At 42.6% G+C, this 24399-nt stretch overlaps 1 protein-coding gene across 2 annotated transcripts in view; it reads left to right on the top strand.

Moving 5' to 3' along the window:
- The window catches only part of lrba (LPS-responsive vesicle trafficking, beach and anchor containing), a 168809-nt gene that overhangs the window by 19551 nt on the left and 124859 nt on the right, over nucleotides 1-24399 (top strand). For both annotated transcript variants that reach the window (XM_018735791.2, XM_018735790.2), the window contains exons 7-28: nucleotides 327-453; nucleotides 1575-1694; nucleotides 4294-4440; nucleotides 4786-4983; nucleotides 5878-6011; nucleotides 6174-6282; nucleotides 6561-6713; nucleotides 7132-7300; nucleotides 7654-7733; nucleotides 9025-9087; nucleotides 9716-9813; nucleotides 10218-10310; nucleotides 11012-11120; nucleotides 11409-11490; nucleotides 13092-13215; nucleotides 13539-13731; nucleotides 19110-20276; nucleotides 20355-20530; nucleotides 20819-20972; nucleotides 21162-21342; nucleotides 22361-22494; nucleotides 24073-24180. In XM_018735791.2, coding sequence (XP_018591307.2) covers nucleotides 327-453; nucleotides 1575-1694; nucleotides 4294-4440; nucleotides 4786-4983; nucleotides 5878-6011; nucleotides 6174-6282; nucleotides 6561-6713; nucleotides 7132-7300; nucleotides 7654-7733; nucleotides 9025-9087; nucleotides 9716-9813; nucleotides 10218-10310; nucleotides 11012-11120; nucleotides 11409-11490; nucleotides 13092-13215; nucleotides 13539-13731; nucleotides 19110-20276; nucleotides 20355-20530; nucleotides 20819-20972; nucleotides 21162-21342; nucleotides 22361-22494; nucleotides 24073-24180 — 3919 coding nt within the window. The remainder of the gene's footprint in view (nucleotides 1-326; nucleotides 454-1574; nucleotides 1695-4293; nucleotides 4441-4785; nucleotides 4984-5877; nucleotides 6012-6173; nucleotides 6283-6560; nucleotides 6714-7131; nucleotides 7301-7653; nucleotides 7734-9024; nucleotides 9088-9715; nucleotides 9814-10217; nucleotides 10311-11011; nucleotides 11121-11408; nucleotides 11491-13091; nucleotides 13216-13538; nucleotides 13732-19109; nucleotides 20277-20354; nucleotides 20531-20818; nucleotides 20973-21161; nucleotides 21343-22360; nucleotides 22495-24072; nucleotides 24181-24399) is intronic.

The raw sequence follows: 24399 nt of genomic DNA, 5'->3' as shown, positions 1-24399 counted from the left end.
CCTTGGCCTACTTTCAGTCTATCATTAATTTCTGTCAAAATCTAATTTATGTAAAGGGGACTGCTTTGTACTTTGTGCAAATTATCTTTATGTAGCCAAAACATGTAATGAAATTTTTCTCCAAGTGTGACCTTTTTTTTTTTTTTTTTTTTAAACAATTTCTCACTAAATCATTAACTTCATATGTGGCAAGCAGGGTCTTCAGAGATGATAGCTTGTTAATGAGGTTTTTCTGTAATTATTTCCGCACCTTTTACTCTGAGCATTTACAGTTTGGGATCATTGAGGAGACTCAAGGAGCCTTAGCATTGAAATGTCTCTTTCAGCTTCCGCACTAGCAAGGGCCTTGGCTACTCTGCCCACTTTGTGGGAGGCTGCTTGATTGTGACCTCGCTGAAGTCCAAGGGGAAAGGCTTCCAGCACTGCGTGAAGTATGACTTCAAACCGCAAAAGGTGGACCATTCTCTCTTGTTTTGGGCTCTAGTGGGAGGGGAGATTAACTCAGGGAAGAGTTGGATGGGGGGTAGACAAGCATATTGAGGAAACACAGTGACAGGAAACACCTGCAGGTCATATATGGGTTCACAAGAAAGACTTAGGGCTGGACCTAAAGGTTGCAAGTTCAAATCACAGGAGCAACCTGGCTGTCAAATTTATAAGCATGGATGAACTGCCCTAAAGCTTTTACAGTTCAAGTAGTGCACTCTGTAAATGTATGAAACGTACATCTTTGTGTCTTGTGAATATGTGTGAAGCACTTTGAATAAACATGTCTAAGGGGGTAGCTGGTAGTGTAGTGGTTAGTCTGCCTTTGGACCTGAAGGTCCTAGGTTCAAATCCCACATCCAGCTGTAGTATTCTTGAGCAAGGTACAAACCCTAAATTGCTTCAGTAAAATGAGTCAGCTGTGTAAATGGGTAAATAATTGTATGTAGCTTTGGAGAAATCATCAACTAAATGAATAAATGGAAATTTCTAGAAAGTGTGTGCTAGTAAGTAATGAACAGTTTAAAAGAAAAAAAGAAAAGCAATAGTAACAGAATTGGTGAAGGTAGCATAATGGTTGAAACCCTTGCTGCTAGTACTGGAGCACCCTAGAGTACGGTACTTACCTTGAATCAATATTGTAAAAATTACTCAAGTGTAAATTTGTAAATAATTAACTTTGCATAAAATCGTCAGCTAAATTGATTTTTAAAAAATAGAGAAAGTTTAGGATGAACTACCTTGAGCCTTCACCTAAAGTGTGAGCCATGGTGTGAGCAAGCTATTTCCTGCCATTTTATTCACAAGTTGCAGCTGTGGCCTCCTGGGTAGTACAATTTATGGTTTAAGAGAATGCGAAATGCGTTTATTTTATCAATAATTCAGTTTATGTATTTGGGTGTTTACAGATTCTAATTTCCAATTCTTCAGAGGAGTAAATGAAAAAATGTGATCTGTCCCTGGATAGTGATGCTAGTATGACTGTTGCTTGGCATTTTATGAGAGTAAGGCAAAGTTGAGTTTTTTTTAAATGAATTTTGACCTTGTTCTGCCTGTGGTGTCTTTAAGAGTATCTGTGTTTGTTTCAGTGGTACATGGTGACCATAGTGCACATCTACAACCGCTGGAAGAACAGTGAGATCAGTTGCTACGTGAATGGAGAGCTGGCCTCGTATGGGGAGATCACGTGGTTTGTCAACACCAGTGATGTAAGTACACCACCGTTTTTTTAGGTCTGCGTGGCATGGATATTCCATACAACTGGTTTGTTCAGTTAAAGTAGTGTATATCAGGTTGGATAATTATCATTTGATGGAACTGCTGAAACGGCAAATTGTTGTCCTGCTGACTTTGACTTTCATTTACATTTATTCATTTAGCAGACGCCTTTCTTCGAAGCGAAGTACATCTCTCAAAAAATAAAATGTGTGCGTTACATCAGATAGCGTTAGAGACTTAATGCAGATGCATGATTCCAAAGCACAGTTCATTTACTATCCATAATATGAACCAATGTATATCACATAAGTTGCTGCATAGAGGTTTATCCAAATAATTGACAATTAATCACATTCCTAATTTTATTAAACATTCAAATTAATGAGCAGCTGCATGAAAGTTTTTGTTATTCAACAGTTTTGATCGCAAAATTATAGCATGTGAACATTTATACATTACATGAACTTAGATCATGGGAGAAGTGAGTCCAGAAGAGGTAAAATTTTAAGACTCTTCTTAGGTGTAGATGGAGATTCAGCAGTTTTGAGTGAGGGGGAAGGTCATTCTACCACACCAGAGCCAGACTTATTTTGAATGCCATTTTACTTGGTGCAAATGAAACTTGCTATATAATTGAATCAACCTCAACTGAAACTTGAGGTTGTTTTTTGTTGAATAAATTGTGACCAATGTATTTTTTTTAATACTCAGTGTAAACTTTACATTGGTGGGGTACAGGAGGTAACACTGGTACCTCACAGCTCATGTGCTGTTAGTTTGGATATAGATGAGAATCTGGCTCTGTTTTGGATGTTCTCCCCCGTATTTGCAGGGGTTTCCTCTGGGTGCTCAGTTTTCTTAGAGGTGTGCGTGTGCGTGTGCGTGCAAGAGATTGCCCTGCAATGGCCTGGAGTCAAAGTATGCCCTGTCTCTCGCTCTGTGCTTCTGATACAGGCTCTGGAACACTGCACCCTGGTTTTAAACAATCTGTTGATGGTAGACTGACATTAATTGCTCATTATATGAAATGCTTGAATGCTGATTTTTAGTTTACTAGGTATAGCCAGATAGACATTTTACTTAACGTAAATACATTATTTTAGAGGTTGTTGCTGTAAAGCTGTTCACCCTCCAGTGGTTTGTTTACTGACCTGCATATGTGTTCTTGCTGTCTGCTTGAACAACTGGTGTGCATTCAGCAGATTCTTTTTGCATAAATGTGCAGTTTCTTTTCAGTGGCATATTACTGTTGTTACACTCCTGAACTGTGGCCACATCCCTAACCCTAAATCTTAAGCATCTTACCTCTTAAAAGTGGTATACTCCAGCTGTGCCATGGTACCTACTGTATGTTGTGCAGGTTAGCAGTTTCTGAAATACTTGGAAGCAAAGTGCTGGCTTTCGTTCATGCCTACCTGACTGAAGTACACACGATAGAGGAAACATCGATCATCGTTTTGAACAAACTGCTTACCTAGTAAAGGGTTGTGGAAAGTAATTGCACTTTCTTCAATATTTGCACATTCTTTGCCAGCAGGTGACACAATGTGAGAGATTTATTTACTAGATGCCCTTTTCAGGGCAAATTTGCTTAGCAGATGCCCTTGTCAGCCCAACTTTTCTTACTAATGTCTTTATCAGGGCACCTCTGCATATTTTAATGGGTTTTTCATGATGCAGCTGGAAATTTACTGAAACTTTCAAAAGCATAATAAAATTCTTAATACCCAGCTGTGACTGTGAACCTTCTCTATTCCTGGGCCATTATGCTGCTGTTGTACCACTGATGGTTCCAGCCTGTGAAGGATGTATACTATTGAGTGTAAATGATGGGTCCACCTAGTTGGTGAAAGAGGATTTTCAAACTTCTAGAGTGCCAAATGTTTCTGAAGCATGTCCACTATAACCATTGATTGTACACCTATTGATAATCAGTGTAATGGCTATCATTTGATAGTCATGTTGTCTGTGTAATGGCAGGACTTATTTGGGAAGTATTCCCCGTCTTTGGTGGGTTATCAGCATGAAGTTACCAGCTGTAAGGGGGTAGCTGGTATGGTGGTAGTTGGAGCTACTGCCTTTGGACTCAGAGGTCACAGGTTCAATTTCTACCTCCAGCTGTAGTACCCAATTGCTCCAGTAAAAATTACTCAGCTATACAAATAGGTGAATAATTGCAGGAAGCTTAATGTTGTAAGTCGCTTTGGAGAAAAGCGTCAGCTAAATGAGTACATTTAAATTTAAGCTATGTGTTGTGCTAGTTTTTTGCCATATATGTGGCAACAGACAGTCCATGTTTAGGTGTTACCCTTCTTTTCAGAAACAAATTGACTTCTATAAGAATGCAGAAACACCTATGGTATAGCAGTGTAATCTCTACAGCATGTTGTTAGTGCAGATCTTATTCTACTGTAGCATGCTTTGTATAAATGGCAAGAAGGATCATTTGTAATTGAACTTCCTACATTAATAAAGGCCTTGCAAATGTCAGGGAAGGTTTAGAAAACTAATAAAGTTGTCCATGTGTTAAGATGGCTGAAACTGAAGTGTACTCATTTTCCTTCTGTATGCCACTTTCTCTGTTTTCAGACATTTGATAAGTGTTTCCTGGGTTCCTCGGAGTCAGCAGACGCTAACCGGGTATTCTGTGGCCAGATGGGTGCAGTGTATCTCTTTAGCGAAGCCCTAAGTGCAGCCCAGATCCTTGCTATTTATCAGCTGGGACCTGGGTATAAGGTACTGTAGCTTGTTTTATCACAGGACTGCTCTAAATGGAAGACATTGGCAGAATTGGGTATCACTTTGATGGGGCTATTATTGTTATTGTGTCTCTGACCTTTCACAGGGAAAAATGTGTATTTAATTGACAAAATGACTGTAAATATTTAAATAAAGCCAGCCAGAACTTCTCTCAGCATATGATGATTATTTATTATTCCAAAGCTTGCTGAATTATGCAGAAGTGCTCAGCATCTGTCCTAGAAATGTAATCTGTCCAGTGCTTTGAATCATAGTACATGGTAAAGCTGCTTCCAGGCCAATTGGAAATCATGTTTTCATATCCTCCTAACCTTTCATCAGGGCACCTTCAAATACAAGGCCGAGAGCGACCTGCTGTTTGCTGAGCACCACAAGATGCTCTTGTATGATGGCAAGCTGTCCAGCTGCATTGCCTTCACCTATAACCCGCGGGCCACCGATGCCCAGCTCTGCCTTGAGTCCTCTCCCAAGGACAATGCCTCCATCTTTGTGCACTCCCCTCATGCGCTCATGCTCCAGGTAGGAATGTGACCCCCACCTCTTGCTGGACTCTCTTGTCCATGTCTTTGCCACGTTCCCAACCATATCCCCACCAGTGCCTCCACTTTGATCCTGTTTGCATCTCACTGTGAGGACCATCGTTCAAGCAGTTGGAGAGTGATGGTATTGTTTCTGAGGGGGATCACATCACCTTGATATCTAACTGGAAAGTATAACTTGAAATACAGAAATAGCTGACTTGTGTTTATTATGCTGTAATATCTTACTCCCGTATTAAGTAACTGAGTTTGACACATTCCTTCAGCTCTGTTCTGAGATGAACTTTGTTTGTGAGTGAGCCACTGTGCAGGACTTTGGAATGGCAAATAGCATTAAAGATTTTGTGCCTTCAAGGTAGCATAAATTTACTTTTATTAAGAACTTCTGGCTGAACCCATTCTTAATAAACTGTCTGTTAGCATCCAGCAGGCAGCATTGTTCTCTTTATCTTGTCAGTATAAATTGTTTTAGTTCTATGTGTCATTAATTCTTTGACTCTGTGGAATGAGTAAGTACATCCTCAGCTATCACACACTTACATGGCCATGGTTTGTCCTGTCGTATAATATACTACTTAAAATTATGCTCTGAAAGTTACTATTACTCTTTCGCAGTAACAATATACTCCTCTGTGTACTTCTGTAACAGTTTTTACAAGCAGCACTCTTCTTTACTACACAGCTTCTCCAATGAATTTTGATTGTAATGTCTACACTAATAAAATTACATCTTGTTGTTTCTGTACTGGTATGTTAGTTTCTGTGACTATGCATCAAGGTTGGGGATAACAGAGAGAGAGAGCAGGGTTTGAGCTGTCTCTGCCTTCCTGTGTAGCTTGTGTGTGAGCTTTGACTCGAGCTGTGTCCCCCACAGGATGTGAAGGCGGTGGTGACCCACTCTGTCCAGAGTGCTATCCACTCCATTGGGGGCATACAGGTGCTATTCCCCCTGTTTGCACAGCTGGATTACCTACAGCCTGCCAGCGATGAGCTGGATACCTCCGTGTGGTAGGAGTCAGTATTTTATCACCACTTAACCCAAAGCCCCTCATTATGGCTGTAAATTTGAAGAGTTATAAGCTTATGTCCTGTAGCATGCTTTTAGGAAACTGCTCACTGGAGGTACAGTACATGCAGCAGCCCATAGTTCTCATTTCTCTCCCCCCGCAGCTGCACATTACTCTCCTTCATCATGGAGCTCTTGAAGAACTCAGTGGCCATGCAGGAGCAGGTCCTGGCCTGCAAGGGCTTCCTGGTCATTGGCTACGCGCTGGAGAAGGTGAGAGACCCAGTAGTTGAGTGTTTCTCCCACATACTGTGGAAACTGAGAGAATTCTCACTGATATACATCAGTCCTTCACATCATTCCAGGAAACCACTTCCACAGTGTAGCTGGCACACTTGTCTAGTTCTCATAACACTTCTCTGAAGTGTTTGATCTGCTGTGCTTGTTGGCATTTTATTTGCAATGTATTAAATACCTCACTGAAGCATTGTAAGTGTTTTAGAGTAGGTTTTGTTCTTTGCTTCCTGTGACAACTCCCTGGTGGTCCACAGTCTTCCAAGGTCCACGTGACCCGGCCTGTGTTGGAGATTTTCCTGGCCTTCGCCCGGTACCTGAGTAACCTGCAGAATGGTGTGATGCTACTTAAGCAGCTGTGTGACCACATCCTCTTCAACCCAGCCATCTGGATTCATGCCCCTGCCAAGGTGCGTACACCACAGTTTAGTCCAGCCCTGTCCTGTCCTTCAATAACCTTCATCTTGCACTTTCTCTCCATCCTGTAGAGACCTTCCCCTTCTGTCTGTAATTGTAGCCAAGCAAGTATGGTTTTCTCCTCTCTGTGATAGAGCTAGCAGGGGGGATATTTTAATCCCTGTGAGTGGCAGCTTGGCAGATTGAAATTCTTAAGTGTAATGTGAATTGACAGACCCCCTGTGGTGGCTGTTAAAATAGAATGGACTCGCTTAACTAGCTAATGGGGTTTGTTTTGTAAAGCTCTGCTTGTGCGTCCCCTGTTCCTTCTGCCTAGCAACTTTTTTTTAAATCTGCCATCATCTGTCACATCTCCCAGCTTTGAACGCGTCAGTATCAGCTGCCAACCCCCTTTGTATCCCATATGTGCAGGTGCAGCTGATGCTCTACACTTACCTGTCCACGGAGTTCATCAGCACAGTGACCATCTACAATGCCATCCGCAGAGTGGGCACAGTGTTACAGGTCATGCACACCCTCAAGTACTACTACTGGGTGGTGAACCCACAGGACCGCAGCGGGGTCATTCCCAAGGGTCTAGGTGAGCAGATAGTGTACAGGCACTGTGATAACTCACACCAAGCATTGTGGACATTTTCTTTTACGGCTTCCTATGTATTAGGAATATTGCTTACGTTTCTTTAAGGAAACAAAAGATAAATAACCTTTTTTTTTTTTTTTTTTTTTTTTTTTTTTTTTTCTCTCTCCTTGGCTGATCTTGAGAATGGAGTGCGCAGTTGTCGTATCAGTAATGGTGGTGTACGGTGCAGTAGTGCCCGATGTTTGCTCAGATAAATGTGTGCCACAGATGGCAAACAGTAGTAGAATTCTGCTGTAGTTGAGGTGTAGAGTGTGACTGTCTCCTCCTTCCATCACCTGTCCATCTCTGTGCAGATGGTCCCAGGCCCAGCCAGAAGGAGATCCACTCTCTGAGAGCTTTCCTGCTCTTGTTTGTCAAACAGCTCATAATGAAGGTGAGTTGAGTGTTCGGTGCCGCACCTGTGTGCGTGCTCCAGTTCTTCACCCCGTGGCCATCTGTGACATAGTTAAAGTTCTCAGAGTGACCCTTAGAGTCACTAAGCAACTGCAGAGAAGAAATCTCGAGACAGTGCTTACACAAGCAAATGTTCACAGTGCAGCATGACCTCTAATTAGGGTTCTTTTTGGAACTGGGCCACAGTAACATACACAGGATCATTATATCAAGAAAATGCAAAATGCATACACACTGCAGGGCAAAAAGGTTATAATATTTACTGAGGTTGGACATGTAATTTATGAACTTCCAAAAGGTTGAATTTAAATAGTGTTAATGAAATGTTAATTGCTTTAGTTCATAGCCCCTATGACAGACACTCCTACAAAGGTGAACTGTATAAGTACTTTCTTCCCCCTGATTCTACTGTGTCTTTAAACAGCTTATACACCGTCTCCTGCAGATTTACCCAAGTTTCAGTTTGAACCTGGGATCAGCTGCAGTGGGGCATAATTGCAGTTGTTGTGTTATGTGTGGGATGTTTAGTTACCCAGGTATCCTTGTCAGTGTGTTTTTGCATTTCTTCATTTAGCTGATGCTTTTCTCTAAAGCGACTTAGTGTTAATTTCTTTACAATTATTTACCCATTTATACAGCTAAGTAATTCTACTGGAGCAATTTAGGGTAAGTACCTTGCTCAAGTACCTGTGGGTCCGAAGGCAGCAGCTCTAACCACTATGCTATCAGCTGCCCCTATATGTATGTCAGGTGTCTATAGCCTGATTCTCAGCAGAAGGAGATGTCCCACCCCTTGTACTGGCTGTCACAGCACAAGTGACACCGATGCCCAATGCACAATTTAAAATGAGAAAACTGAAAGTAATATATCGTTGAATGCGAATGAGAGGTTGGAAAATTTTGAGTTGGCCTGAAGCTAGATTTAGTTTCAACAGCAGGTGGCATACTGTTTAGGGCTGTATCCTTAAAATCTGAAGCTTCCCAGTTTGGATCCCACTGCTGCTTTAGTACTATAGATCATAGTGTAAGTGAAGTCACTACAATAAGAATGCACAGACTTATATGGGTAAGTCATTGTTAATTTATCAAACATTCTAAGTTACTTTGGACAAAGGCATCAGCTTAATAAGGGTTCATAACAATAAGCTGTTTCATAGGTGTAAGAAGAGGTATTTAACCAGCAGATGAAGGGTAACATCTGAGAGAAATGTTTCAGATGAGATGGATGACTGGTGAGAAACAAACACCATTGCCTAACATTTTTGTTCCAGGACTACGGAGTGAAGGAGGATGAGCTGCAAAGTATTCTCAACTATCTCCTGACCATGCACGAGGTAAAAGGAAGACACTTATTAACCCCACTGAGGGCAAGTTGAGCAGAACGATGGCTTTCTTATGTTTATGTCCTTTGTGTGCCTGTCAATTTTTAATCCGAGGTTCTCCGTTTTGAATTCCCACCCTTGGTGTCGGCAATGTCGAATACCCTTGTGTACCACTAGGTGGCAGCCCAACCAAACAGCTGTACTCCAAACGTCAATCATTTTTCCTCTATGTTCAGAAGACACATTTCTTGCATGCCTCATTTTCAGTTATGAAAATGTATCATGTACCATTAGACATTAAAACATATTACTCTGTGAGCCGTGTTGATCATTTTTGTTGCGCTGTTTTTCTTAATGTTATACATTTTGTACTCAACTGTTCAGCAAGTGACTATCGATCATGTAGTTTTAAAAATATGTTGCTCCATGTACCATAAGTTACGGTAAGACAGCTGTGAGTAATTATTGTCCTTTGTTTTCAAGTTAGTTGACCACAGAGTGCTTTTGTCCTTAGAATGGCCTGGCATCATGTTAAAGGCCACGTCAAAGGTTAATGCTAGCTGAGCTGATGCTCGAAAGAAACTGGTTTCCGTGGTGATTAGATGGCACGCATCTCTGACTTCTCCGTTTCTCGTCACAGGACGACAACCTAATGGATGTTCTCCAGCTGCTTGTGGCACTGATGTCGGAGCATCCCGGCTCTATGGCACAGGCCTTTGACCAGCGCAGTGGAATACGGTGCGCCTCCCTTTTCTCATGGCAACCACTCTATTTTGGGCTGTATGCTAGGAATATAAAAAAATGGGGCAGTTTGACTTTTCTGCTTGAAAGTTACGCTGAGGAATCTGACACCCCTACACACTTCGATGGGCAGGTTTAAAGGTGAATTATGTATAACATGCACTGGGTTCCTTTGCACTCTTTGCTTTTTGTGAATTTTTAAAAATTTGGCTGCCATGTGAAAATACGTAATTAATGAATATAGTAAATCACCTTGTGGATTATGAGCGTGAAGACATGATTAAAACCACTCATATTATTTCCATTGTGTTCCATTAGTTCTCCTTTGTAGATAACATTCTTATTTTGAGCTGTTAAAATATTTCAGATTTTATGTTTCTGTGTATGTTTTTGTCCATCAGAGTCATCTATAAACTGCTGGCATCCAAAAGTGAAGGGATTCGCGTGCAAGCTCTCAAAGTCATGGGCTATTTCCTGAAACATTTACCTCCCAAGTAAGTACAAAAAATGAAATGAGAAAAGCCGTGTTGAATGTTCAGAATCATGTTGTGTACTTAAGTGTGCAGGATGTGGAGTCTTCTGTATATTTTTTTCTTATTTTTGAGTCCATTCTGTGGAATGAATAATTCTTAGTTTTGCTCACCTGAATTCTGTTTTGAATGGGCTACGCATTAAAGGGTGTTACTAAAGTACACAAAGAGGCATGAGGAACTGTTGGTCGTTTCTATGTTTTGTATGGAGTGTGTGCAGGCAGAACAGAAGTGTGTTTTGAAGTGGCTATTCCTAAAGGTTCAGGTTGCCCTGTGCTAGTGAAACATGAGCTTTGCTGGGTATTTAGGACACATTTAGACAGCAATAATGGCTGAAAAGGAGAGCTTTCTGAAGTGGTGTTTTGTCTACTTGGCTCCTGGGGAACTCTGGGGAAAAATGCAGTGAAATTGTTAATTGGGTTGCAAAGCAGTGTAAATGAAATTTGAGATAAATACTTACTGGAAACATTTTGTCTACCTATGTGCATGTTTACTTCTCAAGTGGGGTGGTTATGTTTTTTGGGGAGGGCAGACACGTATGTGCTGGGGCCTGGCTGGTAGTTTTGAGTGGTGCTGTGTTGGTGAAGCCAGAGTGGTTTGGACAGGGTAGTGGGGTGGGGCTGGCAAGTTTGAGCTGGGGCCCAGAGTGAACCTTGCTGTTGCAGGAAGAAGGCGGAGGTGATGCTGAGTCATGGGCTCTTCTCATTGCTGTCGGAGCGCCTCCTGCTGCACACCGGGCAGTTCTCCCTCACCACCTACAACGTCCTCTTTGAGGTCACCATCTGTCCTGCATCCTGATTAAGAATCATAGCACTTCAGTAACATTTATTATTTTTACAGCAATTACTACTAATTACTACTAATTTTTTATATTGAGATGTAACTCTTGTTGGTATTTCTGAAAAAAGTAATTTTGTGATATTGGATGATGTGAGTTTGATTTTTGATGTGTTGAGGGCTTTTTTTTTTTTTTTTTTTTAAATTTTTCTTGTGTGTATGTAGTTGCTTGTATTAATAAAGAGTTGGGGAACTAACACGCTCACTCTTGGCCTCCTGCCACAGATCCTCACGGAGCAGATCTGCACTCAGGTGCTCCACAAGCAGCACCCAGACCCTGACTCCAGCGTGAAGATCCTGAACCCTCGTGAGTGTCTTGAGAATTATTGACACACATCTGTTTCCAAAGCTATGGAGCATTTTTACAGTGTAGAAATATTGAAAGTGCTTAAAATATTTTTCAATCTATTTTATTTAATCATACCAATACAGGTGGTCCCTGATTTACGATGGTTCAAATTACGATTTTTCAACTTTCCGATGGTGAGCTGGTGATAGACATTCAGTAGAAACCATACTTTGAATTTTGAATCCCCCCCGGGCAAGTGATATGCAGAGTGATACTCTGTGATGCTGGGCAGTGGCAGTGATCCGCATCTCCCAGTCTGTCATGCAGAGGTGTGTATTAAATGTATTTTTGACTTAGGATACTTTTGATTTATGATGGCTTTTGTGGAACGTAACCCCATTTTAAATCGGGGACCACCTGTATTTGTTTAACAAATTAGCAAAAACAGTACTAAATGAAAGTTCCTTAGTACTGGAATTAGTCAAGCTTTTTTTTTTTTTTTTTTTTTTTTTTAAATAAAGGGTTTATATTAACTTGATGCTTATAAGCCTTTTGCATTCCTGGAGAGTGGCTCTTATTTTTTTTACATTATTACAAATTATTTTTAAATATTGTTTTTCAATACCATATTATTTGTGTTCACCACGAAATAGACACAAGCTTGTGGAACTTTAATTTTATTTTTTCATTCTTGCGGGTTTTATTCTGTTTTTGCACAGTCCTCATGGCCACCTATTCTGTGAAGGGAAATAAGTCCAGACAATCCTGATGCTTGTGAAAGTTTCCCTCTCGTATGCTATTGTGTAATTCAGAATATAAGGCTGCAGGTGACTGTTCAACTTACTCCTTATAACCCTCTAATAATAGTCTTTAGAAACATCAGACCAACTTAAACAAAGCAGAGTACTTGCAAAAGTGAATTTATTTATTGTTTTTGCTCCGATGGTATTCAGTGAGTCTTAATTCAGATAGTGGGGGGGCAGAAACAGCATCCTGGCATGTATGCCTCTGTCATGGGGCACACCTTGAGGCCTGGCCAGGTTCAGCTTGTCAAAAATAAGTGTCCACTGCAGCAACAAGGGGCTTTTTTATTTAAAACTGTTATTAGCATTCTAATTACTGGGAATTTTTATGTATTTTTTAACATTATTCAGTTGTTTTCAAGTGAAATGCAGGTAGATGTTTTCTTGTAGCTGCAGATAGTATTCTGCAGCAGTTTAGCAGTATTGAATTTTTTACAGCTGTGCTTCAATTTGTTGGAAGGGCAAGTAAAAAGATTATTTTGGGTTATTCGATGCCTTTGGTAATAAGAAATGGGTTGTCAAGTTCTTACTGGAACCGCGGAACTGTGTGCCTCTGCGTTTCATTATGTGAAATGGAGATCGTCAATGGATGACGTTCTGTCAAACACGCGTCTGGAAATATCCTTTCAAATATGTTCCAGTTCTGCATTCAGACGCAACAGGACAAATATGCTGAAGCTCATTGTTCGTTTACCATATCATGTTGGTTAGCAGTAATTAGAGAACGGAAGCTGGGTTTTGTTTTCTGCTGCCTGAGAGCTTTTGTGTGTGTGTGTGGATTGCTGAGTAATGGGCCCATGTTTGCTGTTGTGACAGAGATTTTGAAAGTGATCGCCACCCTGCTGAAGAACTCGCCTCCCACCCCCGAGAGCTTGGAGGTGCGCAGGATCTTCCTGTCCGACATGATCAAGCTGTTCAACAACAGCCGTGAGAACAGGAGGTGAGGACGACTCGCAAGGCCTCTTCCATGTCTTAGTCTGCGTTCATTGTGATTTGCAGTCTGTTTGCTTTGTTCTTATTTCAAGGATAAGCTGACACTTTTATTTAAGCGCTATAATTCTGTGAATTATGCAACTGATTTTTTTAAACTGTGGATTGTATTCATGATTGACTTATTTGAAATTTTACCCATTGCACCGCTTCATTTTTACTGGAGAACTTAGTTACCCCTACCAAAGGGTACAACAGTAGGCCCCCCTGGGACTTTAACTTTCAGTCAATGAGTCTGTGTCTTTAATTTCTTCGCCCCCTGCTACATTGTAGGAGCCTCCTGCAGTGCTCTGTGTGGCAGGAGTGGATGCTCTCCCTCTGCTACATCCACCCCAACAGCAGCGAGGAGCAGAAGATCACCGAGATGGTGTACGCCATCTTCCGCATCTTACTCTACCATGCCATAAAGTATGAGTGGGGTGGCTGGCGCGTGTGGGTGGACACCCTCTCCATCACCCACTCGAAGGTCAGACCTTTCTCCAGGCACAAAACTCCACAACACCTCTTGTACAGTTCCACAAGCGTTCTACTGTCACTAGGCAAGTGTAAGCTGTCCCAGTGAATTGTACGTACACTGGATCTGTGTGTTACCAAAGTCTAAGTAAACGGTTTCAAAGATACTGGTGCTTTTCATTTTTCTTTTAAGTTTAGTTCACTTAGTTGTTTTCTGGAATTTGTTTGCACAGTGAGTGCAGCCTGTATTTATGTGGTCATCCCAAAAGATGAGCGTAAAATGTACCCAAACTCAAAAGGAGTGTGGGACTGTCTTCATTCAACTCGTTTCTGCAGTGTTTACAGCTCTATTCTGGTTTTTGTAACTCTCAGTGATCAGTGAGATGAGGAGTGTTGCACATGTTTGTGGGATGAATCAATCAGTAATCAGGACTGAATAGGCAGGTGCAGAGAACTTTTTTTAATTCTTGGAAATTTGAAATGATCGTTAATTTCAATGTCGTTCCAATATAAAATAGTCTTATTATATCTTGGCTTGAGGTTTTCATGTTTATGTATTAGTTTAGCAGGCGCATTTGTCCAAATCGACTCACCATGAGTATTACAGTGTAGTTGGCTGACACCTTTTCATGCTTTTGTATCTTTGAATAAATTGAGGCACATTTGTATTATGGACTTTTTATTGACTGTGGTGAAAATTACTTTGGATTTACAAACAAATCGGATTATGAGAAGACGTCTGGTCCCACTTTGGTTCTTAAGGTGAGGATCCAGTGGATGGTGTTTTCATTGTCAAACGTGGTACTCTTTTCTGAAGGCTCTGTCAGCCTTCTGTGTTTGTGTTCTATTACACAGTTCATTCTGTAGCAGTGAAATGATTTCATTGGGGTCACGTCGTGGCCTTGTGGTCAGGAGTTTCAGAAGCGGAGTATGGAGGAGATGCTCCCATGTTTAGCGCCTGCTGTTCAGTTTGTGCCATTTGCCACCAGGGGGCACAGCTGCTCTGCCTGGTCGGCTGTGTCCTTCACTCGTTCTGGACTTTTGTATCTGCACTGATGTATCTGGGCTCGACTCAGAGCTCAGCTCCCTTGCACTCACGTGTGCACTCAACTCCCTGGATCAGCTTTGCTTTGGTTCAGTTACGGTTGTTGCTACTTCAAAAGCAAATTCTACATACTAGCAGTGATCCATTGATTCATTTATTTTTAGCAACTGCAGATTTATTCGTTTGGGAACAAGCGCACAGTACCAACACCTGAAAGCTCCTGGATAATTTGAAAGAGAAGTAAATAGATATGTGAAATTTATACATGTTTCAAAGTATTTATATTGTTTCTTTTAAATTTTTTGAAAAATTAACTGATTATGTCGCCACAATTTTTTTCAGGGAAATTATATGTGTGAAATTCATAGTAGTATATTTTTGGAAAAACATTCAAAATTGTACTTAAGCATTGGGGTTGTATTCCTAGCCTCTGCCCTGTTTTTTTTTTTTTTTTTTTTTTTGGTCGCATGAAGTAGGTAGAGTTACATGGGTTTCAGGTGTAATGAAATTGATCAGGCTTTTCCAGGCTGGGGCAAACTGTAATTGCCTGTTTTCCTATAATTGCACAAGATTAATGCAGTTTCTGCCTCTGCTGTTACAATAGTCCCGCAGTGATGTGGAAACGGTGCTTTAGGACAAGCGGGCTGCACTATGAATTGGATGGGCGCACCGGTGCCGGCCATCGAGATACATGCATCTGCTATAAAAAAGCTAAAGAAACTCAATTGCAATTTTATTGTCCAGTTTGATAGATTTCCTGCCACCTTTGCAGCAGCAGAGCTGTTTGTCACTGTAGCGTACACCTCCCCCCAGCTGTGGGGCTCTCTGTGTGTGTGTGTGTGTGTGTGTGTGTGTGTGTGTGTGTGTGTGTGTGTGTGTGCGCGCGCGCAAACTGCTGTGGAGAGGTCCACATTTTGTTAATATTCAGAAAAAAAGAAAATCCTCATAAGGTCCAAGTACTCACTGGGATTATAACCGTTAATATCCCCCTACTAATGGTCCCAGATCTGTTTTATTTTACATGTATGGACAATATAATTTTGTGTAATGCTGGAGCAGTCAGTATCAAAGCCTGCTTTGTGTCGGCACTGCAACGTCAATGTTAATAGCACTCGTCTGTATTTAATTAACAGAAAAACATTTTCTTTAAAACAATTGTTAAAATCTTCAAGGTGCTTAGTTAGAAATATCCAATTATCAATAATTTGAAAACTGAACTGGATTTACAATATATATCGGAAATGTAACGATATGTATTGTAATAATGTGTGTTGTGATTTGGAGTTGCATGGTATAAGAATGTTGTTACAACGTTCTGTTTAGCTTTTAAACTGAGCTGCCGTACTACTCTCAGCACACGGGTTCCACTGAGGGAATCTGCTTGTGTGTCTGTGTTCAGGTTTGAGTAGAGCCACGAGGAGGTGAGATTGAGACCGTGGGCGAGCTGGAGATAGAAAAGCCTCTTGTCGGTTTTCTCAAAATGCTGTTTCTCCCAGCTCCACACCAAGACAACCTTTCTAAACAGTAATTAATAATAATAAGTAATAAGGGATCTTTTTGCACTCATTTTTTTTAATTTGCCTTTTAGGTTGCGGTGTTAGGTTTATACACTAAGCTACTTAAAGGTGATTTACCCTCTTATGTAGCAGGATAATTGGTACTTCAACAGTTCAGGGTGTGATCAAGGGTATTGCAGCAAGAGAAGGCGATTTGAACCTTTCTTTTGATTGTAAGACGACAGTTCTTATCACTATGCCACCTGCTGCTCTTGAACAGTTGTAACTGTATTCCCAAACTACCGTGGTGCGTAGCAGGTAAGCGACAAAGCAGTCCTGGGAACAATGAAATGCACAGCTGTTTCTAGGGAGCTTCTGCTGGACCCTATAGCTACTTCCTACTGGACTGAGAGTACTGTAAGAGTGGTCTTGAAATGTCTCTGCCTCTTCATGTTCCAACTCCACCCCTTTGAGCCTTCTCACTAAGCACCGCTTCTCCTGACTGTTCCTTCCATGTGTTCCCCTTCTGGAAGCCATATACATCATCCTTAGTTCACTCCACATCCTAATTAGTACATCAAATGGGCAGCAGAGAAGGGTCTGCAACGAGAGCGCTATGTACAGTATGTACCCCCCAGATGAGATTGATTTCGGTAGGAAATGCATTCAGCTAATCCAATTAGATCTCGCCGGACTTCGGATTTCCCCTTTTGTTTTGTGGTTTTGCTGTATCTGCTGATGAGGACAGGGTCCTCGGATTCACCGAGCCCTATTATGCATCTTGCTGACTCAGTGGGACAGATCCCCTTGAGGTCCCTCGCTGCAGCGGCTGTGGTTTGGGGACTGAGCAGTCGGAGGTCTGTTATCTAGCACATATGCTCGTTACAAAAGACCTGCTTTTTTCATTTCTCACCGCGTACCTTTTTTAGCCTTTTTCACAGCACCAGGTTTAAGGGGCAGCAGGTGGCATAGTGGTTAGAGTCATCGCCTTCCAATCAAAAGGACACTGCATAAAATCCCTGCTTGTGCTCCCATGATAAAGATACTTAACCCAAATTGATACAGTAAAAATGACCCTGCTGTACAAATGGATAAATCATTGTAAGTAGCTTAGTTGTACAAATCTAATACTCTTTGGAGGAAAAATGGCATCTAAATGATTAATAAAAAACGGCAATGACACAATGTTGGTGAAATAAGTCGCACACTTACAGTAACAGGCATATGTAAGGCAGGGCCTGAGTGTGGAGGTCATCCTTTTTTTTTTTTTTTTTTTTTTTTTTTTTTTAATGTATCATTTGAACGGCTGGTTTACGCTGCTGTATGGTTTGGCTCTCGAGCATCAAATTAGTATCATGTTTGCTGTCACATGGAAAACTACACTTTTTATATGGGAATGCAGGCACTCAGAGTTGAGCTGCTACTTCGATTGTAATTTTTTTCCTCCTCTTCCTAAGAGGTAGCAGTGAATCTATGAAATCTGGTTTAAGTGGGCTGCTTTGGAAGATGGACAGGTGGGAGGAGGTCACCATTAATCTATCACACACGGCAGCCCTAACTGTCATTATAAAACCGTCAGTGTTCCCTGTCTCCGCTTTTACCATTTCTGCCTCTGCAGGCAATGTCTGCAAAAGTTCACAAGGTACCCTAATACTGTAAATTCAGTGGAATCAGTGCAGTGGTGCTTCAGCTCCTGGGCTATGGATTTGTGTGTGGGTTTGAAACCAGCTCAGTCTGTGTGAAGTTTGTATATTGTCCATGTGTTTGTGTGGGGATTCCTCTGGGTGCTCAGGTTTCCTTCCACAGTTATAAAGCATATTTTAGGTTCATTGGTAAATCTACATTTCCCTTAGTGTGTGTGTGTGTGTTTTAAATTGCTTTGCTGTGTGGTAACAGTGTAGTGCATCTAGCATTGTAAGTTTTGGGCAAAGTCATCAGCTACATACGTGCTAATAATAATAAATGTGCTACTGCAGTACAATGCAGGCCCAATAACTGGAATATGTGCTTCTGTTTCCTTAATACAGAAAGTCAAATTAAGTGGAAATTAATGTCAGGGAGTGGAGTGACTGCTGACTTGAGGTGGAGATCATTGAACCTCTCGTGTGTTTAGAAGCACTCTGTGCTGGGAAAACAGCTATGGATTAACAATCAAACGACCAAGAAGATTAATGGCCACCCTTGTAGCCAGCTAATTTAGAACAATAACTCCTAATTAATTGCAAATAATCAGGTTTTCTTGCCCAAATGCAGATGTCTGTAGGTAAAAATGAAGTGCTTTGTTTTCTGCGTCTGATTTTGACTTCCTGTCTCCAGGGCTGATTTGATTAATGCAGTGTTATTAATGAGGGATTTTGAGTCGGCACTTTTAGATGGTCTTTGCTCTGAGTGAGCTCTTGCCGTAGCACCTTCTGACTCCTCCTCCTCTGAAATATTTTATGCCAGGCTTCTTGCTCTGTTCAGGTCTTCTGTCAACACAGGTCATCACTATGGTGATTCTTTATAGACTGGGTTATTGGTGTTGTGTTTGGGGGAAAATAAAAGGAATTCCACTTTGTTTTGAATTTGCATAGCAAGTGCAAAAATGTAGCTTATATTCCTTATATTTACATTTAGAAATGAAGTCATGCATAAAACACATACATTCTTTTAACATGTAGGTATGGTGTTAAGATTTTCTGCATTTTAATGAGTGTATTATCAAAGATATGAAACATTTGCATGATTTTTTTTTGTTGGGAGAATATTTTAGCAGTCCAAGTGATTTTGAATCATCTTAATAAAGCATGCTGCTGTTTTTGAATATATGACTATTTTGGTTAGCGATTCTTAGCAGTGTCTGTTTTGTAGGTTTCATTTGAACAGCACAAGGAGAACCTATCTCGTATGTTTCGAGAGTACCAGCGTCTGGGCTTAGACTCTGGTGCATCAGCCCCTATCAGGACAGTGTCTGGAGTGAGCCAGGACACAGAGGCCCTGACTCAGTCCAATGGCAAGGATCCAGATCTGTCCAGTGCTGAGGAAAAGGCGCCGTCCACTGTCATTGAGCTACATGTGGAGGACAGAGAGGAGGGGGAGCAAGCCCAGGCGCCGGTCACTGTGTCTAACATCTTGGACAGGACAGACGAGGAGCCCGGTGAAGCAACGTGTGGCCTGGATCAAGTGAGAACACCTACTAGTAGCGAAGCAGGAAAAACTCATTCTGTAGGAGCACTAACAGATGGGAGGACTACAGAAAGTGCAGAGTTAAACCCTACTGCTGAAACTGTGGAGCAGATTGTAGACAAAGATGAAGCTGAGGGCAGAGATGACAGAGTGGAAGCTGAAGCTAGGAAAACAGAGGCTGCTGAAGCCAAGGCTGAACGTGGAACCGAGGATGCTGACAGCAAATTGGAAGCTGATGTTGAGTCCACCTTAGAGGAAGCTCTGAAGGAGGCCATGATGGACAAGCCTTCCAGCAAAAGTTCTAGCACAGCAGAACCTGGAGGAGACATCTCGTCTATCAGTGATCAGGTGAAGGTGAGTGACGACAGCCCAGAAGATTCCTCCTTTGTGTCAGCAGCGGCGACTGCTGGTGAAGAGGAGGAGGAGGAGGAGGAAGTGGGGGAAAAGGGGAAGGAAGTGGAGAAGACAGCCATTGAGGAAAAGCCTTGTGGTGATGATGATGATGATGGTAAGTCTGTTGTAGAGAACCAGCAGCTGAGTAGTGTGACAGCCGAGGAACAGCCGAGAGAAGAAGTGGCCAGCAAGGCAATTGCATCTGTGGCAAAGGCTGACCAGGAGACTCTGACTGATACAGAGGGTGGGGCGGTCAAAGGACCTTCAGAGATAACGGAATCGTCTGACCCTCTGTCTGAGAAGACACTTGAGCCCCCCCGCAATGATGGTTGGAAAGAGTCTTCAGGGGCTACCAGTAATGCCACAGTGAAGACCAAGGAGATGAAGATTGCCAGGCTGGATGTGTCTAGTGTGGCCTCTGACACAGAAAGGCTGGAGCTGAAGGAACATCCATCTGTGGTACGTCATTACCTCTCTTTACTCCATTGACAATGAACCCTAGTCCTATATGTGCAATGACTAATTTTTGTCCTACAGGACGCCAGCCAAACGCAGGCAGCAAGTTCCAGTAATTCTGGCTCTGGCAAGGCTGAGTCATCTTCAGCAAGGTCCACCATGTTCCGTATCCCAGAGTTCATGTGGTCACATATGCACCAGCGCCTGCTGACAGACTTGCTCTTCTCCATCGAGACTGACGTGCAGATGTGGAGGAGGTGAGGAGGAGCTCTCAGATCTGTTTCATCACTTCCGATTAAAATGAGAGATTTCCAGTCCTCCTCTCTGTAGAGAGGTGTTTGTTTTTGGTCAAATCTGTGTACTCTTGTTCTAATTTGCTGTCACCTCTGAGTAGAATGTGCCCTTAGGGATCATAAAGCATGATGCTGCTCATTTCATAATGTTGTGGGTCAAAATGTTGGTGTTTGTCATCTGGCAACTGGTTGAAATCTGCCACGTTCTTTGGGTGAGGTACTCATGTGCAGTCTTCCGTCTGACCCTTCCAGCCACTCCACTAAGACGGTGATGGACTTTGTCAACAGCACAGAGAATGTAGTGTTTGTGCACAACACGGTGCACCTGGTGTCACAAGTGGTAGACAACCTCATCATGTCCTGTGGGGGAATCCTGCCCCTGCTGTCTGCTGCCACCTCCTCTACGGTGAGCCCACTTTGCTGCCTCTGCCACCTCCATCTCAATTCCTCATCTCTCCCTGCTGACCTTACCTTGTTGGAATTCTATTGTAACATGTCCAGAGCATCCACACCTGTCCTCCTCGTGTCTATGTTTCACCAGGACCGTTGAGCCTTCTGGTTACTAACAACCCCCTCCCCCCCTACCCGCCCACAGCACGAGTTGGAGAAGATTGAGCCGTCTCAGGGTCTGTCAGTGGAAGCTTCCATCACCTTCATGCAGAGGCTTATCAGCTTGGTGGACGTACTCGTCTTTGCCAGCTCCCTCAACTTCACTGAGATTGAAGCGGAGAAGAACATGTCATCAGGAGGCATTCTTAGGCAATGCCTTCGTCTGGGTGAGGCTAGTCCACCTCTCAGTGTCCCACCCATTCCCTCTTTTTACCTCTTACCTTGTTATTGTAACCCTCCTTACAGCGATGGGGTAAAATGGCCGGTATGGTTGGTTATTTCGCAGTAATGGCCTCCATGTGGCCTCAGGCTACCGGCCTCATGTGCCATTATATGGGATCTGCTGTAAATGCATGTGGGGTTATCGCTCGTGTGCTGTTCATTTTATTCAGTCGTTCATCTTTCTGCCATGACTTTCATTGTAATTGCACCTCTACTCTCTCACAATGAGCATGAAGTAACATTTATTTCTTCTTAAGTATTCCATATAAAGAACCATGCACGGATATACTTGGGACACTGACGCGACATTGTATTTATACCCGTATTTGACTGTTATGTTGATGAGGTAGACAGAGCGCAACTCGGTTCTGCTTTTAGAAAGTAGGTTTTATGAAATTAATATTTGATGAGGTATGATCTCCCTGTTGCTGTAGCATAATCCGATTTGTTTTCCCCCCCATCCTGTAACAAGGTTTCTCCTGCTACTCTTAATAAATGGAAGCACAAACGAATGCCCTTAATGGAAAAAGCTGGTCCCTTCCAGCCGGAATAAATCTCCTAATCTAAACGTTCCGGGGTTCACATTCGTCAGCCGTCAGCCACAGAGAAATAAAATAAAAAGGCTGCATTAAATATGGCTTACAATGCATCGGATTAAGGGGCATAAGTGGCTGCGACTGTGGCAGGAAACCACCTGAAGTTATCAAACAAAATAATACGTGTTATATGGAACCGTTTATCGTACTCGGGCACTCTCCAGTGTGATCAATTATTAACAGGCCGCATAGTGGATGTACCGAGTCTGTGTGGGCCTGTCGGAGTGGGGAGTGTAAGCAGAACCAGTCCCCTCCTGTTTGGCTGTGTGTGGCATTTTGGCTTATCCTAACTCTCTCCGTTTATTGCGCTTTCTCTCTGTGTGCATGTGTACGCGCATGCACGTGTCTGCGTTCATGCATGTGACAGTGTGCGCCGTGGCTGTCCGGAACTGCCTTGACTCCCAGCAGCACTCTTGCATAAAGGCGGGTGCCGACCCCAGCCGCACCCAAAAGACCACCCAGGCCCTCGGGGGAGCTGGGAAAGCTGCTCCCACTGCACAGGCGAGTCCCCTGCCGCACCGCACACACACTGATGTACATCTTAGACTGTAGACTTGTGAAGTAAAGGTCAGTGGTTCTAGTCACAGGGTACCCCTTCTCTTACACCTCTGAGAGGTGGTCCAGACCCTATCTCAGAAACATAGGGTGTGAGAAAGGGTACATCATGGACTGGACACTAGTTCAAACACATCCCGGGAGGTGTGAGGCACCAAAGGTATCCTCATAGAATTTTCTTATTTGTAAATTTCTTTAAGTGGAAGTATCTTTCTGAATGACTTTGAAATACTGGTAATTACAATACTGTTTCATAGGTGTTGTTTGCGATCTCTGGTCTAGTTGTGGAAACACATTAGACAGTCACATACACATACAAAGCACGCCCAAGGCAAACAGGTGCTTAAATTGACCCCATTATTCCACCCTTCGCGTTCCTGTCAGTTTTGTGCCTGGGCCGCATGTTCGGAGGGTGTAGCCTCCGGGATTGCGTGACAGTGGAGACTCATTGGTCATGCTGCCTCCCCTGGCTGCTCCCTCTCATCCCAGAATAGGCTGTGGGGCTGCTTCTCTGAATTGCTCATTTCGCCATGCCCGTGAGGGGAAAGCAGAAATACGATCATTGATTGGGGCCTCATAGTGCACTTTAATGGGATTGGTGCACTTAGAAAATCGCAAGTACGACCCCTTTAGCTTACATGCCTCTTAAGAGCAAGAGGGGAGAGCTTTTGTGAAAGACAAGCACGTCCTTTGTACTGTGTTGAAATGGTGCAGCAGTATCGCACTGGCCTATATCTTATTGCATTACCAATGCCCCTGCTTTTGTTGTTGCACCAGGCAAGTTATTTAAAACCGTGTTTATTTGATATGCTGCCTTCCAGTAAAATCATTAGCTTCCTGCAAGTGTGTAAACAGCCTATGTGTATCTTATTCACAGACTGTGTAAACTTTAACCTTTGATTTGTTCTGATTTTGATGCGTTTTGTTGCATCCACAGTACTCTAGGGTAACTGCGACATTACAATCAAATGTAGTCGAGAGAAACAAACTTTTACTTTAGCAGGTGGCTTGGTGTACCTTCAAACTTGAGCAGCATTGCTTTGTACAGGCAGAGTAACAAGCTGTTGTTACCTTTGGGTATAGTTAAACTAGAGTTACCCTCTCTGCTGCCCAACTTCAAAAGTAATCTAGGTAGCTATGGATCAGGAAAGGTGAGTGGTGGGCTCAAGTTAATGCTACCTGAATGCAGGCTTAAGTCTGGTCAGCCCTAGTTGGTTTGCCCAGGCCAGGGTATCGAAACACCCCATGATCCTAGGTTACATCACTGATGATGTGTCTGTGTGGATCTAGGTGATGTGTCACGTAAATTCACTTTTACGTTGTGTGACCTGTTGAGATTTATATTCTAAACTGATGAAACACAAAAGACATTTGTAATCCGTTTTCTCTAGACCAGCTGCATTGAAAAGGTTGATGGGTTCCTTCATGTACCCCAGTTTAGCAGGGTATCTTTTGTCGAAGCCGGCTGTATGGCAGGTATATGATTACAAAAACGTGACTTGTGTGATATGATCCCTCCCACAGAGCCCTGTGGATGCAGTGACGGGAGGCATGTCTCCCATGAGGGACTTGGACCGCGTGTTGCAGGACATGGACATAAACCGACTCCGCGCTGTGGTCTTCAGAGACATTGTGAGTGAAGCATGCTGTTCCCCAGTAACAAAGCACACCACACACTGGCCGCTACAACTGTGCTATAAAAATGTGTTACGACTTGTGGTTTGATGGCTAAAATAAAGGCAGCAGTAAGAAGGTCTTCAGGGCTTTCTTAGCTTCTTGTTGAGGTCTTCACTTGAAGGGGAGTTTCCAAAGTATACATTGTCTCTCTCAGTGGTTTTCTTTGGTTAGCAG

Source organism: Scleropages formosus, chromosome 16 (genome assembly GCF_900964775.1).
Source record: "Scleropages formosus chromosome 16, fSclFor1.1, whole genome shotgun sequence".
In the NCBI taxonomy this organism is placed as follows: Eukaryota; Metazoa; Chordata; class Actinopteri; order Osteoglossiformes; family Osteoglossidae; genus Scleropages; species Scleropages formosus.
The sequence above is the reverse complement of the archived record's forward strand: the minus strand, read 5'-3'. Positions and strand labels throughout refer to the sequence as shown.